We start from the raw sequence: 13,902 nt of genomic DNA, 5'->3' as shown, positions 1-13,902 counted from the left end.
GCGATAGAACAATCTTCCCGTTCTCACTGAGCACCTGCCCGGCGTTCTAGAGAACCGTTTTCCCAGTTTACGCAGCGAAGGCTTCGGGCTTCTGAGGATGGAGCATCCACAGCCTTAACACACTTTGAGTTCAGAGGCAAATTCACTCAGCTTAGCTTTTCAGTAATTATATTTATATATATATATATATACACACACACATACACACACACAGCCCAAACCAAATTTAATAGGAGGAACTACTTTCTGTGTTTCTTTTAATTACTTGTAGTTTACACAGTAACTTTAGAAAAGCAAATGAAGGCACGCTTAGATGCCGCCACTGTAAATACCATTCATTAGTAGCTTATTTTCCCTGGAGTCTTATGAAGTGTGAATTTAAAGGCTGCTCTATCTGGAATGGTATTCAGATTACAAGCACATTTGACATTCATGAGGCTGCCAGGCAAAAAAAAAAACAACACAGCCCACCAGCAGCAGTGATCCTCCAGCCTCTGGATCCTCTTAACTTTGTGACTAATTTCCACTAGGGTGCTTTCTCTTTACAGAACTGCTCACGCTTTACTTCTACAACATTTACCTTTGGCCCTGCACCCTTTCTTTCTTTCAGTGATAGCCCCAAACTCGCCCACCATTTTCCCAAGAATCCTTTGTATCTATCCTGAGGTGAGCTGAATACCTGGGTCTCAAGTCATGATTTGAGGAATGGATCTTCTCCCTCTCCTCCAGGAGTTTGGGTCCTTGGTCAGTAGACAGTCCCCTCAGACAACTTGCCACCGTGCACCTTAAATAAAGAGTCTACCAGCAGGCCTTCCCTTCCTGCCCACTTCCATTTTTTCAAGGCAAGTAAAAATAATAGTGGAACAACATCTTCAAAAGATTACTAGAGCAACATAACGCGTGATATACAATATATAAAATAGGACAGCAGAATCCACTACAGAAATAAAACATTGGACTCGGGACAGATTGCATTATGCTCTGAAAAAGTGAAGTAACTAAGGGTAACCGTAAAGCTTCATATTTATAGACTGCCTCTCCCCGCTGGGATCTCAGAGCAGTTAAGGCTCCAGGAGGGACAGGACTTAAGCATCTTTGGTTTGGGGGGGTAGAGGGGCCAGTGTGATGTGAAACCTCGTACTCTGCATTGGACCAGTCCTTTATAAAATCTGTAACCCCTTGCTCCACAAGGGACATCAAGTACAAAAAGAGCCACTAGGTTAGACCTGAGCCGTTGGTGGAAAGTTTTCTAAGCTCAGGTAGGTGGCTCTGGTCACTCACGCAGAGAATGTCCAAGAAGCTGTCTTGTGTAGGAGCGACCGGGTTTCTCACTGCAGCCCACGTTGTCATTTTTTTAAAAGAGGCGCACACTGGTTTTCTTCATTTATGTCTTTTTTTGTCTGAGAATCAAGGGATCGGTGTAAGTAAGTGCTTACCTTTGGATGCCTTTCACCAGTGTCAGCCCGTGTTTTATGATCCAGTTCCCATCGGAAATGCCCTTGACCCAGAACACACTGAGAGCCACAGAGAATGAATCATCCTGAAAAGGTTGCCCTGTCCGTAGGATGGCCAGCTCATCCCAAAGCATACGTTCTTTGGAGCACTTCAGTGTTGTATGAACTTCTCCATCTTTGACTGGAGAAGCTGCAAGAAAAAAACAGCAAGCTAGAGCTTGGCCCCACTCTTGCCACCTTCTGACTGTAAAAGTGAAAGAGATTCACTAATGGTCCCAGCAGAACTTCCGTGTCAGGGAGAAACAGGGCCACTGTGTCGTCTAAAGTAAAGGCAGCCAGTATGTGTGTCCGGCTGCAGTTTGGTGCGGGGCGGATCAGGCAACGGGTCTGACTTTTCACTCTGCCAAAAAAAGACAAAATGTTTTATTGCAATTACAAGAGATCTGTTGAAAAAAGTACTTGATGCAAATTATTTGACAAACTGTAGGAGAGTGAGGAATGTTCAGATGTGCTGTTCGTCAAGATGAGTTCACCACATTTGGAAATGAAAATGGGATTTTTTTTCCCCCACTTTTTAGAAGAAGGCAGTTACATAAATTCAGAAGTGGAGGGAAGGAAAAGCCGTGGGCTTGCAGTGGGCCTGGCTTCGAAGTCATCCCTAGCCAATGCTGTGTTAGGTGTGGGCAGGTCATCCGTCCCTGGATCTCGAAGGCGTCTCTGGCTTTGGACCTTGTACAGCAAGTGAGACTGTGATTGTCTAACATGCAGATTCCCTGCAGCCCAGCTCCTCACCTGTTCTCTCTCCACTTTCGGGTTTTACTTGGTCTCTAGAGCCAGGGTTTCTAGAATCGTTTGGACTCTTGTATCACTGGCCAGTTGGAGTCACTGCACCAGATTGTCCTGTGATTGTACTTTTACCTCATTAGGATGGAAAACCAGGCCAAGTGTAGTCTGCAAGGGAACGAGTTTGATAAATCTTGGTCTAATTACAGCTGCCAGGTTTTGAAAGTCTGTCCTCTTTAATAAAATGCAAAGTTACTAGGTCAGAATCATGACCCAAATGAAGCAGTATGGACACTTTAGCCCAGTGAGAGGTCTGACTGGTGTCTGCCTCTCAGACTGGGTGGTCGTTTTATTCCAGTGCAGTAAGACAGGAAATGAACAGTACATCCAACCATAGGGTTTAGGATATCTTTCTTTGTCTCTCCATTTCCACACTTTTTTAGCTGACACTCAACTTAGAGTGACTTTGTCACCTTCGATATGGATGTACTTACGTACCCCCAAAGAAATACAATTTACAGCTTCCTTTTGCCAGAGATTTCTTTTTTCTTTGGTCTTCAAATTCCAGATGATTGGCTGGAACCTGAAAGATTGCATAGAGTTACCTTCAACCAGTTATCTCAGACTACACTAAAAAGATTCAAAAATCATTAAAACAGAAATGATGGGGAGGGGAGATAAAAATTGATTCCAATTCTATAATCTCTTCCTTTTCTATAGGATCTCAGACATAAATGTTTATGGAAGTTCTCATAAGTTTGGGCTCTGCAGCCAGAATAATCTGATCAAATCTTTAATATCCAATAGTGGAGTCATCGAAGTGGATAAAGAAATGAAAATTCCATTACATTTCCCTGTGATCTGGAAATATTCAGTTCCTCTTGAAAAAAGGCTTCAGACAGAAAACTCGTTATGAGATAGCCTTGTCTAAAGCTTGTGCCTCCACTCCACAGGCGCCTCGGTCCCTCCAGCTATAGCTCTTTGGAACCCAGCTTGGGACACGTGTCATCATCAGCTTGACTCTTAAATCACAGCCCTTCTAGACCTGTTAGAAACTTGTCTTTGCCAACTATACCAGAATGACTGTAAACTGAAGACCATCGAATCCACCTGTAATTGATAGCCTCCCTGTCTGTACACCCTGTGTCTTCATGCATTTTCTTTGGGTTGATGGCAGGCTTCGATGGCTGAGAACAGTATACCTCTATACACTACCGCTTCCATGGGGAACCCCACTCTGGGCAACCTGGCCAGCGCGATCCGGGAAGAGCTGAACGGGGCGATGGAGCACACCAACAGCAACGAGAGCGACAGCAGTCCGGGCAGATCCCCTCTGCAAGCTGTGTGAGTACTGCCCACCTGCAGCACCTCTGCCATCAGATCCCCTGGTTTTCTGTCACACGAGCCTTGCTCTGACTGCTGTCAACACCTTTTCTGTCATTTCCGACTTCCTAGAACCCAGGGAGAAGTGGGTGCTTCCAGAATTGTTCAACTCGGTTCGCAGCTAAAAGGACCACTTACTTATTATATCCGACTCATAAAAGCAGTAGGCTTCCTGCAGCCCCACAAATGCCCAGAGCCACAAAGGGGAGTGCTTTTTGCCCTTGCTCCGTCAGCCCAGGCCATTATTTCAGCCACCTTACCTTTTCCTCCTAGAAGCGGTATGCATCCTGTGACACAGTTCACTGTCTGTCCGACGTGCCGGCGTGCTGAACCCAGCAGGGCGGGAAAGGATGCTTGTTTACTTGGTTGTGGGATAATGGTGAGCCGCGCACGCCACGCTGAAGCGCTATTACCAAGCATTAATGATGGCACGAAGGAAAGACGGCATGATTTATAGATTGCTCTTAAAATATCAAAAGGAAAATTAATAGGGGCATTATAGCAGCAGACGGCAGTATAATGAGCACGCCCAGGACCGTGCAGAGTGCTGGCTGAGGGCTGTCTGTCCTGCGTGTGTGTGATGCCCCTGGGGGTGGGCGATGGGAGGCAGGCAGGGTGACACCACTCCCTCTCTCGCAAGAAGAGTTTCAAAAAGAAACCCCATTTTCCCACGTAGGACTCACCAGGGATGCTCTAGAATGACAGCTTCTCCCTTTTAGCGAGTGTCTGTAAAACCAACGCCCGCTTTAAAGGAGTAAACCAATGCAGTGTTTACCATGCTGTCAGTTCCTAGAAATAGAGCCCTTGTCTGCACAATGCTTCTGAATTACTGACCAACATCTTAGTTTAAGAGCATTTGAGTGATCAGAATGGAAAATATGACCTGTGGCAATTAGCAACAGAATGAATTGGCATCTAACAACAAAGGCAAAATGCTGCCTGCCAGTGTGGGTAATTGGTGGCTTTGGAGGAATCTGAAATTTGATTATTTAGCATTTGAATTTCATGCCCAAAGTGCTTTGAAAAGGATCTTTAAAGATGAAAATAGTCTTTGTAAATTCATAACAACAGTCCCTTAGCATTTACTCCACAACATTTTAAGAACGTGTGTATCTCTCACGCTGCCACTGCCGTATATCATGCTTCCTCCAGCAACCTGGTGTTTCTGACTTTATTATCACACCCGCATTCATCTTTAAATCATTGTCATGACAGGAGTATTTACTAAGATATTAAGGAAGTTCAGAGCAAATATAAATTGTTATGTATGCTACTTCAGGAAGTACTTACTGTGGAGCAAAAGCGTCTGAAGCTGCTGAGTGGAAGAGAGTTTTTCCTAGTATCCACAGAACTCCAAGGTTTCGTTCCTGTGTTTACAGTAAAAGAAAAAAAATGACTAAAAAAAATAAAGGAAAGATATTTGGATAAAAACTCACACAGCAGTTTTGAGTGATGCTAATTTTGCTGTATAACAGAAGTCTTGTTTTATAGCTGTCAGTTTAATTTTTAACAAAGTGAAGATTTTACTGATGGTTTTTTTTTTTTTTTAAACCTGTATAAAGATGTCAAAAAGCATACTGTTTGTTGCTCAGATCTCACAGGTATACAGTACAATAAATTATTTTGCTAAAAAGAATTATATGTCATCAGCCCATTTCCTATGCCTACTCTTGGTGCTGGAGATGGTTACCCTTTTTCATCTCACAATTCCATTAAGCAAATTCTATAATGATGGAGTTTGAATTCTTATCTAACATGCATTACCTGCTATGACGCAGATTGTCTCCTAAGCTTTCTATTCTATTGGAATAACTCAGATTGTAAACTTCACAGCAAGGCTTAAAGGACCCTGTTGGTAACGGCCCACCTGCTATCTAGTGTTGACATAGAATTCCTTCTTACCTTCCCCGTGACACTCAAATACCACTGCATTTTTTTCTCTCTCGGAACACTACCAAGTAACCCAGAAGTATGGCTTTGGAGTATTATCCGTTCATCCTGCGAGGAGCTAAAGGAGCTGTCGTACAAAGCACGTACTCCATGCTGTCTCCACACCCTCTGAACATAGTGCCTTTAGACAGCAGTCAGCTCGCTTTCAAAACTCTGCTGTTCCCACAGTGGCTAAAGAAAGCAGTTAGATCTAAGAAGGAAAATGTGGGGTTTGCACAGTTATTCCCTGGAAGCCCTTTCGGAAGCAGAAGTCAGAGAGAAGGGAGGAGGTGACCAGTGAGCGTGGAAGGCGCCACGTGCGGCTCTGTTTCCCAGGATGCAGGGGGGTGACTATGAAGCACAGGGTCTGAAGGAGGCTGCAGCTTACCTGAAATGGATCTTGCATGGAAAGCCATCCTTTCCCATTCTCTAAAGCCCTGCTTGCCCATGTTCCTGCAGTGGCCCCACTCAGCGGGGGGTCTGCTGGTTTCACGGAATGTCGTGAGTTGGATCTCATTTCCCTGGAGTTCCAAGAAGCCTTATTACCATCTCACCTGGTTGTATTGGCAGCTTGTCACCCCGTAGATCTGATCAGTTCACCTTTGCTGGGGCTCCACTCGATAGTAGGTGCTGGGTTTGAATCAGGGTGCACAGGGTCGTCACCTGTGTCTTTGGGATGGAAAATAATCTCACTGAAGTTTGCCTGCAGATTGCAGGGGGAACCAAATACTCTCCCATGCGAACCTACCTTGTTGGGGTTGGGGGAAGTGATACATACCTGATTTTTTCTTTTGCCTAGCCTAACATTTGTCAAAGTCTCAAATTATAAAGCAAGAACTTCATTAAGACTCTCCAGTTGTTCTAGGGTCTCCCCCCTCTCCCACCCATAGCCTTGTATCATTTCTGTCATCAGATTCAGCTTTATAAACCTAAAAAGATGAATATATCTGGTAGTGTGAAGAAAAATGAAAATGGGAAACACAGCTGACTCACAGTTCAGGCAACACACAACCCTAAAACACTCTTGTCCAAACTGTTACTAGAACCATGCTACCAGAGGACAGGAGGGGGTGAAGTAACAGTTCAACAGTGCTAATATGAAGCCCAAACATAAAGTGACGTTCACCATTGTCAGTCACCCGAGAAACACAGCTGAAGGTAACTGGAACTTTCCTTGTACCTGCTCAGCAACACACCGTATTTGAAAAGCAACACTTGGGGCTGATGAGGTTGAGTCTAAATTGATAGAGCTTCTCTGGAAATTAACATTGCAATAAATCACAAGAACCATAAGATGTTTTAGCCTCTGCTCCAACAATTTCATTCTCAGACATTTATCCTAAGCCGGTAAATCAAGTATGGATAGAAGTGGTCACTGTATTACAACAAAGAGCACAGCAGGGTTGAAAGGTACAGAGGCGAGAAAAAGACAGTCCCAAATGCCCAGTGTTAAGGGGTAACATGTCAGTCAGCACAGTGCTCATACAGTCAAAAAAATTAAAACTAAAGGTAGCAAAATAACATTCCTGCTATGTTTGCAATATGTGAAAACATGACCCCAAATGGGAGAGGATAGACAAAACAAAATATCCTCCCTTAACTAGGGTTTATAGGTGATTTTTTTTAAAAAAGGAATAAAAATCCACACACCCAATTCTTCCCGAAAGAATACAGGGGAGGGGCCTACGGGGGCTGACTTCCCAGGCATGCGATGAACACAGTCTCACAAAGATCCCACGCTTGAAAGTTTTAACGCTCAGCTGTTTCCATCTGGAAAGTCTCAATGAATTTTTCAAATGCATTTTCATTTCACACTGGACTCTGCAAATTATGCATCTGGTCCGGATCTTGACGCTAAAAACAAATAAATAGGACCATTAACAAACTAAGAATAGTCGGAGCCAAACTAGTGAAACATACTCTAATACAACCTGGGCATATTTCATTTTGCACATAGTTTGTAAGAACACAGGCTCTGTTTTTTAAAAGCTATTTATCCCGACATCCACCTCCAAACACTACTCTCCAGGCTTCGCTAATTAAGAGTCCAGGAGGTCCCCGTGGCAAGGGCAGTCCGGAGCACTCCTCTGTTGGTTTTTCAAGGTTCAAGTGGCCTTCAGGGTTTGCATACAACATCAATTATTTAGGGAGGCAGCAGTCCCCAGCTCCACCTCTTATTACTAATACTTGATAAAGTCGAATGAAAAAATCCACCCTTGGTAGCTGGTCCCTGCAGTGGGATCTTTTTTTTTTTTTTTTTAAAACTTGAATGGGGATCGGGTTTTATAACTTGAATGGCTCTTTTACATATCAAAAGCCCCACAACCGAAAGTAATTTGTATTTGCAAAAGGATCAGTTGTAAATATGATTTACGAACAACATTTCTCAGTTGTTATCGGAGAGGTTTCGTGTGGTCCCTCGCCGGCCCCTTCGGGTGAACTGTGCGCTGGGCTGTAATGAGCGCGTTGGCAGATCTCATCAGAGCCCAGCGCGTCCCGGTGGCCGCTACCAGCCGGGGCCTCTTGTTTAGTCTTGTTTACAGCTGACAGCGTTATTATTCTGACCGGGGCTCCGCTTTCTTATCATATTGTTGTGTTGAGCGCACCTTTTCCTCTCCGTTTGTGTTTCCTGGCAGGGCTTTTCTTGCCTTATTGACAGTTTGTAAAAATATGCATTAATTTGGAGTTTCCAGCATGTATCATGGTGTCTCTCTGCTGTGTTTGCTTGAAGTTGATTAATGATAGACCCTCGCTTGGGGTCGGTCTCCGGAGAGCTCTTTCACAGGTTCTGCATGTTAACTAGCAAAGCAGAACACACAGAGAGCTGCGATTAGCCCAGCCTCCAGTTTTTGGTCCCCAAAACTACCCTTGCATTACCGGTTCTTGGTTCATGGGATTGTTTCAAGGTTTGTTTTCCTCCATGCAGGAGGCCACTCCGGGGCCTGTTAGCTGACCCAAAGTGTGTCCTTGGTCTAGCAGCATCAGTGCAGAGCTGGTCAGAGATGAAAAGTCTCAGGCTGCATTTTAACCAGAGCCCATGTTAATGCGCATGCACATCACACTGTAAGAAACCCCATGGGAGGACACACCCACGGGTGCTTCCATCCAGAGACCCTTCCGGGATGGTGGGAACCTCCCTCCGTGCAATCCAGTATGGTAGTCAGTAGCCTACGCGGTGGCCCTGGAGCACATAAAATGTAGCCAGTGCAACTGAGAAGCACAGTTTTAAACTGTCTCAATTTTGGTAGTCACACGTGGTTAGTGGCTGCTGTATAGAACGTCACAGCCCTAGACTGTGGCTTCTGTGCTACCCAGAACACCCAACTTACCTTGAGTTGGGAAGTCCCCTCAGTGAACCTTCTCTTGCTTTTCCAGGCATCCTGTACACGTCAAAGAAGAGCCTCTGGACCCCGAGGAAGCTGAAGGGCCACTCTCCTTAGTGACAACAGCCAACCATAGTCCAGATTTTGACCACGACAGAGATTACGAAGATGAACCTGTCAATGAGGACATGGAGTGAACATCTGGGCAGGCCAACCCCAAGAGTGTGAAGATTGGGGGGAAAAAAACACACACACAAAACAAAACATGTCAAAAGTTGGCAGTGAAATCGTTCTCCATTGGTTGTACAGTCTGGAGGATTTTTCACTACATTTTGACAACTTTGCAATGTGTTAACTCTTAGTGCCATCAAGAATCCCATTTGGGAGTATTTTTGATTTTTCTACTTTTTGTTGAAAAAAGGAATTTGTACTCTGTGCATTGGATGGACTTGTTTGGTACTGGGGATTTTCCTCTCTTAACAGTCAACATCAGTGTTGTAAATTCGCTAAACTGATTCACTTTTAGCAGCAGACTTTGAACTGCAGTCCTGCCGACGTTGCACAACGAGGACACCCAACTGAGCATGTGCGCCTGAGCTGCAGACCAAGCCTCTGCCCAGAATCCAAGGATTGCAATGGACGACCTATTTGCACAGTACTGCATGTTGATTATCACTGCCTTTACTCCATTTTTTTTTTTTTTTTTTTTGCTTCCAGTTGGGATGGGGAAGGCCTTTGTGTGTGTATTGGGGGGAGGGTTTAAAAATAATTATCCCAAACTTTTTAATGTATTGCCTTTTTTTTTTTTTTTTTTGGCTTCTCCTATACCATTTTAAGTTCTGACCTCAGGCCTCCATTTGGGCCCGCGGCCTCTTGGAGGCTTCAAGTTTTCTGTACCTTGTGATGAATGTTAATAGGTGTTTTTATTATACAAAGCTGAATGTCATTTCTCGTTCGTAGTTTTCTGTCACTCATTCCATTTCCCTTCAGACATCACCACTGTTTTCTCAAAAGTCAGAAAACATTCCGTTTTGGTCTTTTGCAAAAAGGTCCCAAATGCTGCACTCTACATGTGAAGGTCCTCTCACCCAGATGTGAAGTTCCTGCCAGAAAGAGAATGAATGACAGAAAAAAAAAAAAAAAAATAGAGACACCCTAGGAACCATGCAGATTCATTTCACAAAGCAGTATTGGAATGTGGGAAGGGGGTTGTTTCAGATTTTCCTCTTTTTTTTATTTTAAATATCGTATCTACCGTCATTCTTAATAAATGCCACAGCATTTACCAGCACAAGGAGACATAGGCAGCAGCCCCTCTTCCCCCAAAACCAAAAAAAAAAAAAAAAAAGCACTGACCGCGTGGCTGTAGAAGGCTTCCCTGGGATGACCGGGTTGAGATGGGCCTCAAGCTCTCGCAGTTGTTAAAACCAGCGTGAGTTGCTTTGTTTGCAAAATGGCCCCGAAGCTGGCTTCCCTGAACAACTCTGCTGCAAGTACCGGTGGCCCCCAATGGAAACGTCCATTCAGACCTGCTTGGTGGCATTCATCTGTTTGAATGCAAATCAGATTTCAATTTGAACTTGTTCTGTGAGTTAATGAGGACTGGGCTCAGCAGAAGCTGAGGAGTTAATTTCCACTGTGCGGACCTGGTGCAGCAATGCCGTCTGTGAGCCGGCATCACCCCACCAGTCCTGTCTTGGAAGCCAGCAGCGCGAGGCGTCAGGTAGATGGGAGCTCAGCCCAGCCTTGGGCTCTTGGGGAGACAAACAGGACGTGCAGGACGTGACGCTCATGGGTCAGTTCAGCCTCAGTCCTTGGAACCCTGAACGCTTACTTGCACCCCCTTTCCTGACATTTATTTATCTAGGACTGTAGCTCTTGTTTTAGTTCGAGAGCCGTTTGGAGAGCTTAATTTATATGCTTTGTACCTTTTTTCCCCTAAAATTACCAAAGATATTCCACAAAGTTAAATTATGTTCTCTGTTTTTATGCTTTATCTGATGAAGCCAAATATCCTCTTCTTGTTGATCAAAGGAGGCAAAATAATTTAGAGGCAATTGATGAGATATAGGCTATTGCTAACTTGAGACAACTGCTCCTTCATCATAGAGGACATTTAGGAGACCAAGTAGGTAATGGAACCAAAGTAGTTACTTTTTTTTTTTTTTTAATCATTTTTTGTTGTTTGTTTTTTTCCTACAGAGACCAAAACTCATTCCTGTAAAGAGAAATTACAGGGCTACTGAAGGGAGAAATAGGATACAGTATTAAGGGTGTACCATCTCCAAGGAAAAACAAAAACAGTGTATGGCATATGAAACTTAGGGGGTGTCCAGTCCAGGAGACAGTTATGGTAAAATGAAGGTAAAATTCAGAGAGAACAAAAAAGCTTCCACAATTGAACTAGACCGTGTAATAGTATTTCTAGAAGACATTTCTTTTCAAAGAAAGATTGTATGCCACTTTTGTTTAAAGACTGTGCTATGATCACTGCGTTCATTTTAGTTTCTCTTGTCATATATATCCTCCAGGTTTTTGTTTTATTTTTTAAAAGGTTTTCTTTTTGTCCTTCCTTTCTTTCAGATTAGGCTTGCCTCAGCATTTTTCATTAAAAAAAAAAAAAAAAAAGTAACATTCCTGTCCACTCACAAGCTTGGTAGAAAAACTTCTTTGGCAGTTACTTTTGAAGCTTCACACTGCTTTCTCTATAAAGGGCAGTCTGTGGTCACTCGAGACTTACATTTTTTTTTTCCCCAACTTTTCCAGGCAGCGTCATGATGTGCAGGCAGTAGCCAGACAGGGTCATGGGAAGGGGGCCCTGAGCTTCTGAACGGAGTGGTTGCTGGTTAGTTTGGTATTCAAAAGAGGATAAAAATCTGGTAGATTAGTTCATTCTCAGCATGTGTAGCTAGACATGAGTAAAGTTAACAGCATGAGAAACTGTTAGTACGCATACCTCAGTTCAAACCTTTAGGGAATGATTAAAATTAAAAAAAAAAAATACATTTCACTCAGTTGCACTTAGTCGTATGTCTTGCATGCTTAGTCTAAAGACTGTAGCAAAAGAAAAAAAAAATTAGATTTTACATATCTTTGCAGGTATCACAGCCTTGCAGAAGAACCAACTGAAAAAAAAAAAAAAAAGAATCTCAGGCTTTACAGCAAGCAAACTTCACTCTGATTTTTCCAATTCTGATTCTGTATCCCTTGGGGGTAATCCCAGTTGCTTCTTTAGGATGGGGTTTATTATGTTGTACATATTCCCTGATGTGTCTGTGTGACTCTTTGTCTTTTTGGGGGAGGGCGGAGGGTGGTTCTTTTTTTAGATATTGTTCCTAAAAAGGAATAAATGCATATACCTGTTTGTCAAAACACCTTTGCTTTTTGTGCAACTGCTTTATATTAACAATACTTAAGGAAAAAAAAAAGCTTTGGAAAAAAACTACTGTATGTAATGGAATTGCAGAATATGCTGCACATGTATTTTATTTAGTTATTCTTGCTTTAAGAATATCGGATGACATTTCCTGACATGTGGGAGGGAAAAACTCCCAAACTTTTTTTTTTTGGCTTTTAAATTGTAACATAGTTGACAGATTTTTTTTTTTTTTTTTCCCTGTTCTCATTGATCAGAGCATCTTGTACAGGTTTTTTTGGTGTGTGTGCGATCGGGTGTGTGTTAATCTGTTTTTTGATACATTCCTATCCCTTGTGTTTATCCTACCATTGCCCTCCTGGCTATCGTAAATGAGTTCATACATTTGAAAAGAGAAAAAAAAAATGTTGTTTTAAAAAGTGTTTTCTCCTGCTGCAGTAAATACTTTGCATGATGAAATTCCAGGGTCACACTTTCAAAGTTTATCAGTGAAGTAGTGATTAATCATGAGAGTGTCAAAGCTATTGAACTTTTTGTATAAAAAAAAAAAAAAGAGAAAACTTTACAAGGTGCCAAGATGTACAGACAATTTTGTTACTTTTTTTTTTCCAAAGAAAAGCGTACCTTTAGGGAGAACAGTCCCTCGCATCAGACAGATGCACCGTCAGGAATGAGGATCCACCCTATTGTCCCTAGTCTGTCCTTGTGAGACAAGTTAGCGCTGCCTGCAGTGTACCAGCAGTGAAAGGAAATACCAAGGCTTATGGATGGGAAGAGTGACCGCCAGCCCCGCCACCTTTGGATGGCTCCGACCTGATTCCCAGCGTTCCATCAGACCTGGTAAAGACACCTTGGATTCTTCACCCAAAATGCGATGTCCGTCATTAGCAATTTTATCATGGGGGAAAAAAAGTTAAAGATTTCCTCTCCTTTCCACATTCCAGCTTGATCTCCGTTTCCAAGGGTACAAAGAAGAACATGTTTGTCAGGATTCTGAATCTTTGGGGGACCTTTTGCTTAGTGGTAGACCCTCTGGATATTCCAGATGTTTCTGAGAGTCGGTTTGGCTTTTCTCTCCCGAGAATGAGACTTAACAATTCCAAAGGCATCTATGTGGGCCCCGTGTAGTTCTCACGACGTGCGCTACACAGAAGCCTGCGTGGAGATGGTACAGCCCGGACTGTGAGCATGGTGCTCCGTGGAGATGTGCTGCCAGTAACAAGAATTTTTTTTCTTTTTGTTCTGTTTTGATAAGGCATAAAAGGAACTCATTCCTTGACATCAACTGTAATTCCATCATTCCGTGTCTGTGGATACAGACAATAAAAAAAAATGTTGTGTAGTCAGTACTAATTACTGACATGATCGCATTTTCAAATGCAATAAAAATACTGGTTGTTCACACTGGTAGTAAAAGTCGCCACCGCCTAAGTTTCTTTCCCCTTCTGACCTCCTGAGAGTGTATGTTCGGCATATGCCTTCGGTTTAGCACCAGCTGCTTCCAACTCAGAATTAAAATCAATCTTAACTAAAAGCTTTCATCATCACAGAGGGCCGAAGCTCTCATCCCTCAGGATTTCAAAGTGAAAGTCTCCACTTAGAGAATTAGGGGGAAAAACACAGAAAAGGGGAGGTTACCTTTCTCTCCAGGAAG

The 13,902-nt window shown here is 43.2% G+C and overlaps 1 protein-coding gene across 13 annotated transcripts in view; it reads left to right on the top strand.

The window, feature by feature from the left end:
- Nucleotides 1–13,652, top strand: part of FOXP1 (forkhead box P1) — a 627,798-nt gene extending 614,146 nt beyond the window's left edge. For 12 of the 13 annotated variants that reach the window (XM_027523924.1, XM_027523929.1, XM_027523928.1 and 9 more), the window contains 2 exons: nucleotides 3,415–3,581; nucleotides 8,925–13,652. In XM_027523924.1, the coding sequence (XP_027379725.1) occupies nucleotides 3,415–3,581; nucleotides 8,925–9,069 (312 nt within the window). In that variant the 3' untranslated portion in view covers nucleotides 9,070–13,652. The remainder of the gene's footprint in view (nucleotides 1–3,414; nucleotides 3,582–8,924) is intronic. The other variant, XM_027523937.1, reaches the window with a different exon arrangement.
- Nucleotides 13,653–13,902: the final 250 nt, after the last annotated feature.

This window comes from Bos indicus x Bos taurus, chromosome 22 (assembly GCF_003369695.1).
Source record: "Bos indicus x Bos taurus breed Angus x Brahman F1 hybrid chromosome 22, Bos_hybrid_MaternalHap_v2.0, whole genome shotgun sequence".
Taxonomy (NCBI): Eukaryota; Metazoa; Chordata; class Mammalia; order Artiodactyla; family Bovidae; genus Bos; species Bos indicus x Bos taurus.
Note: the sequence above shows the minus strand (reverse complement) of the source record. Positions and strands in the feature narration are given on the sequence as shown.